The sequence below is a fragment of the Lynx rufus genome, unplaced genomic scaffold (genome assembly GCF_022079265.1).
Source record: "Lynx rufus isolate CCGP_SWC_20201006 ecotype Redwood Valley unplaced genomic scaffold, mLynRuf1.p SCAF_10, whole genome shotgun sequence".
Taxonomy (NCBI): domain Eukaryota; kingdom Metazoa; phylum Chordata; class Mammalia; order Carnivora; family Felidae; genus Lynx; species Lynx rufus.
The window spans coordinates 57647837-57652303 of NW_025814824.1; the positions used below are offsets into that span (position 1 = coordinate 57647837).

The window sequence follows — 4467 nt, forward strand, 5'->3', positions numbered from 1 at the left end:
CTGGCCTCAGGCTTCCTTCCCAAGGCAGCATCTGGGCTGTGCCATGCTGTCTTGTGCTGGGAGGGGGATTGCAGGACAGATGGGGCTGGGGCTGGGGCGGCTGGTATTCTGAGTTGATGCAGGTGGAGTCTGGTGTGTCTCCAATGAAGTATTTGCTGGTTCTGTGCTGCCTTCTTTCCTGGGGCCAAGGGTGTGGGGAGGAGAGGGTAAGAGAGGGTCTGAGGCAATCAGCAGGGGTGACGGGAACCCAGCCAGAATGAGCTGCTGGAGCTTTTGCCCTCTCATGGCTGGCTGCATTCACTGGGAGTAGGGAGTTGTGAGTGAGTGTGTGTGTGTGTGTGTGTGTGTGTGTGTGTGTGTGTGTATGTGTATGTGCTGACATGATTTAAATTAGCAAGACAGACCTCCCTTGTGGTGCCCACACCCAACAGGAAAGGAAGCTGAGGTCTCAGGAAATTGGATTAGCAGGTACAAGTCACAAATGTGCAGGAAATATCACGGTACATAACTTCTATTTTGAGTCCCCATTTTGCCTGAGAAACATCCTTCATCAGTTTGGGATTTCTTCTCTTTCTACAAGGGTCACAGCTGAGTCTTAAGGATCTTATATAATGCAGAGATGTTGAGAGAGAGTTTTCTGGTCACCGGGGTCCACACTGCACCCATCCCCTGAGCGTTCCCACATTCCACCTGGTCCTCAGGCAGCAGTGCAGGCAGGCCATCCCCGAGCGCTTTCCTGTGCCATCTGCATAACCCTTTTCAGTGCTGAGGCTCTCCTGACTTCTGTGCCACATGCAAAGATCTGTGAGGCCTCGGCTGCCCTCGAAGCCATTTCTCCTCTGGGGGACTATTTGGGAGTTTTACTTGACCAGCAAGGCATGAGTTGCTCTATCCTTCAGATCCTGGAACCCTGTCCAGGGGTTTGTCCTCGGGATTGGGGCCCAGGGCCTCTTCCTTTTGGACACTTCTGTGCCAGTGCCCTTGCTGCGTCCTCTCCTCTCTCTTCCTTCTCCCTAGCTTAGGGAATCTCTTGATAATCTGGAGGTGGAGAAGTCTCCCTTTTCAGTTTTTCTCCCTAATCTTTTGTCTATGCCTTAAGACTCTTCTGTTAAGACTTTAGAGCCGAGGAAGCTCAAAAGCCAGGAAAAATCCCTTTGTTCTCTGCTTTCTGCCTTCTCTTTTCCTTGGGGCACTGAGCAGAGTGATGTGGCTGACTGAATGGTGAGCCAAGAGATGTGGGCTGTTGCCGTATCAGAAATACATTTTCTTCATATTAGGTTGTACAGACTCAGGTCATTAGGTTGCATGAACCCAAATAGCTGGGATTCAGAACAGAGTCTGCAGAGTACAGAAGGCACTGAAGAGGGACACAGAGCTGGGACAGACCCCACCCAGCTAGGAGGAGTCAGAGGGGTTTTCAGGAAGAGGGGGGAAGATTTGAGTGAGGGCTGAATGATTCCATAATGCCGAGGTGTTGGGAGAGGGTTCTCTCTGGTCACCAGTGTCCATATTGCATTCCTCCACTGAGATTTCTGTCATTCCAAATGGTCCCCAGTGAGTAAAGCACTTAGGACACAGTATTGTGCCTCGCTTGGTCTGTGATGAGTGGCCAGTAGATGTTAACTAAAGGTCAAGAAGTGTCTGGACACAAGAAGGAAGAGCAAGGGGAGACACAGAGGCAGGGCAGACTGATAGTTGTTGGGGAACTGGGAATAGTTTGGCCGGGCCTGGGCCCAGAGAGTGTGTGTGGGTGGAGTGGGGCTGAGGCAAGCAGCCAGTATGAGGTTGGATGGAGAGGTGGGGTCTGGTTTTTATCCCATGGGAAATCAGCCACTGGGGGGATTTAAGCAGGAGAGTAGCATGATCAGTTTGGTGTTTTTGTTTTTGTTTGGGTTTTTTTGAATGGGCTTTAGCTAGTGCAGAGGAAGGATTTTGACGAGAGTTTGGAGGACAAAAATGTGGTGACACAGCTGTTGTGATACTTGAGAGAGAGATAGTGAAGGTTTTTTGAGGCAATGTCATTGAAAGGAAGGGACCCATTTAGGAGCTCTTAGGAGGTGGATTTTCTCAACTTAGTGACTAATTCGATGTGTGGGGTTGTGATGGTCAGAGAAAAGGAAGGCACGTCTCTAGTGGCTCTTGGGTTGACTGTAGGATGGCGTGGCAACCGTTAGGCTATTCTCAGTCTTCCCGCTCCTTCCAGACACATGGCGAGTGTGTTTCACCTTCCCCTTGATGTTAGCCATGGCATGTGCTTGCATTGGTGGATAAAGTGGAAGTGAAGCTTGAAGAGCCAGCCAGGCTTTGTCATGGTGACTAGCAATGTTCCAGGTGGTAGCTGCGTTATCATCCTGACACCCCGAGGGATGAAAACAATGGTTCAGAGCAGACCTGCCCGCCCAGTCTACTGCTGATGACCTGCCGCAAGAGTGAGAAACAAACCCTGTGGGTTTCAGCCACTGCGATTTGAAGTCATTACCATGATGGACCTAGCTGTCTTGCGTGACACAGTTGAAGAGCAACAGGGAAGGTGGGACAATTTCCTGGAGAGCAGGTCTCCCCAGAGCAGGGCTAGGACAGCAGATTTCACCTCTGCATTCCTCAGGCTGTAGATGATGGGGTTTAGTGAGGGCGTCACGACCCCATAGAACAATGCAATAATCTTATCCAGGTTGGGGTCCTCGGCCTTGGGCTTGAAGTACATGAAGGAGATGGTCCCGTAGAAAACCACCACAACTGTGAGGTGGGCAGAGCAGGTGGAGAAGGCTTTGCACCGGCCTGCGGCAGAGGGCACCCTAAGGATGGCAGCAAGGATGAGAATGTAGGACAGGCAGATGAAGAGGAGTGGGGCCAGCGTCAGGACAGCCGTGGCCATGATTAATAGCAGTGCATTGAGAGAGATGTCCCCACAGGACAGTTTCAGCACTGCCAAGATCTCACAGAAGAAGTGATTGATGATATTGTGGCCGCAGAAGGGGAGGCTCCAGGTGAGAAGAGACTGCAGCAGTGAAATGGCAAAACCTGTCCCCCAGCTCAGCACTGCCATCCACAGGCACGTCCACCTACTCATGATCTCTGTGTACCTAAGCGGCTGGCAGATAGCCACATAACGGTCATATGCCATCACAGCCAGGAGCAGGCACTCTGTGGAGCCCAGCGCCAGGGTCAGGTACATCTGCAGGGCACAACCAAGGAAGGAGATGGTCCTTTGGGCTTCCAGGAAGTTGGTCAGCATGAGAGGCACAAAGGAGGATGTGCCACAGATGTCCATGAGGGAGAGGTTGCTGAGAAAGAAGTACATGGGGCTGTGCAGGCGGGGGTCCAGCATGTTCAGGCCGATGAGGAGGGAGTTCCCCAGCACATTCATGGTGTAGATGCCCAGGCAGAGCACAAACAGGACCATCTCTAGGTTAGGGTGCTCGTGTAGCCCCAGCAAGATGTATTCTGTCACAGCCGTCTGGTTTGCCATCTCATTCTCCCTCCTTCCCTGTCTGGACCACACAGCTCTCAGAAAAAGCTCTTGCTGACCTGGAAGCCAAGCAGCCTGGATGTGTGCCCTGGGGGCAGGTCAGCCCTGCCGCTGCAATTTAGTTTCATCATCTGATGAGAGGATTGGACCTGTAATGTGCCTCATCTCCCTAAGTTACATCACAACTTGAGCTTGGCCTGTAAGCTGGCCCTCAGCTCTGCCTCAAGTTGTGACGTAACTTAGGGAGATGAGGCACATTCTAGACCCCTAGACTCTTTGTTGTTTTCCCGGGTGGGTGCAGGGGAGACAAGGGTAGGATTCATGTTTGGCACACTCCTTTGTAATATAAAGAGTCCTTGGCTGTTCAGGGAAGCATCTTTTTTAGGTTATGACTCCATATGGTTGAATTTTGCTCATGGTATTTCAGATTCATTCATTTGCTGAATGGGTTTTGAATACTTATTCTGTGCTAGGTCTTGTTTAGGTGCTGTGGGTACACCAGTAAGAAAAATAAATGGACAGAAACATATCACACCTATCATAAGGTTGCCCCCTTTCTTCCCTGAATTAGGTGAGATGAACTTTGGAAGGCCTGTGGGTGATGGGTGATGCTCATCTAGTGTTCCTTTGGGCATTAAGGGTCAAACATTTCCACTCCACAAGATGTGTAAGCCTGATGTGTGGTCATCTGTCTTTAAGGAATGATAGGCCATCCGTTGATTTTTTTTTTCCTTCCCTCATCCATTGATTTTTAGAAGATCATATAAGAACATAAAATTCCAGGGGCGCCTGGGTGGCGCAGTCGGTTGAGCGTCCGACTTCAGCCAGGTCACGATCTCGCGGTCCGTGAGTTCGAGCCCCGCGTCGGGCTCTGGGATGATGGCTCAGAGCCTGGAGCCTGTTTCCGATTCTGTGTCTCCCTCTCTCTCTGCCCCTCCCCCGTTCATGCTCTGTCTCTCTCTGTCCCAAAAATAAAATAAACGTTGAAAAAAAAAAAA

General features: G+C 50.8%; 1 protein-coding gene across 1 annotated transcript; it reads right to left on the minus strand.

Moving 5' to 3' along the window:
* Window positions 1–2452: 2452 nt before the first annotated feature.
* On the minus strand, window positions 2453–3469 carry LOC124524405 (olfactory receptor 13C7-like). The gene has a single exon (XM_047096676.1). It carries the CDS (start codon window positions 3467–3469, stop codon window positions 2453–2455), a length of 1017 nt encoding a protein of 338 aa, XP_046952632.1.
* Window positions 3470–4467: the final 998 nt, after the last annotated feature.

Coding starts and splice junctions, on each gene's coding strand:
- LOC124524405 (XM_047096676.1), bottom strand. CDS start 3,469: ATGGCAAACCAGACGGCTGTGACAGAATACATCTTGCTGGGGCTACAC.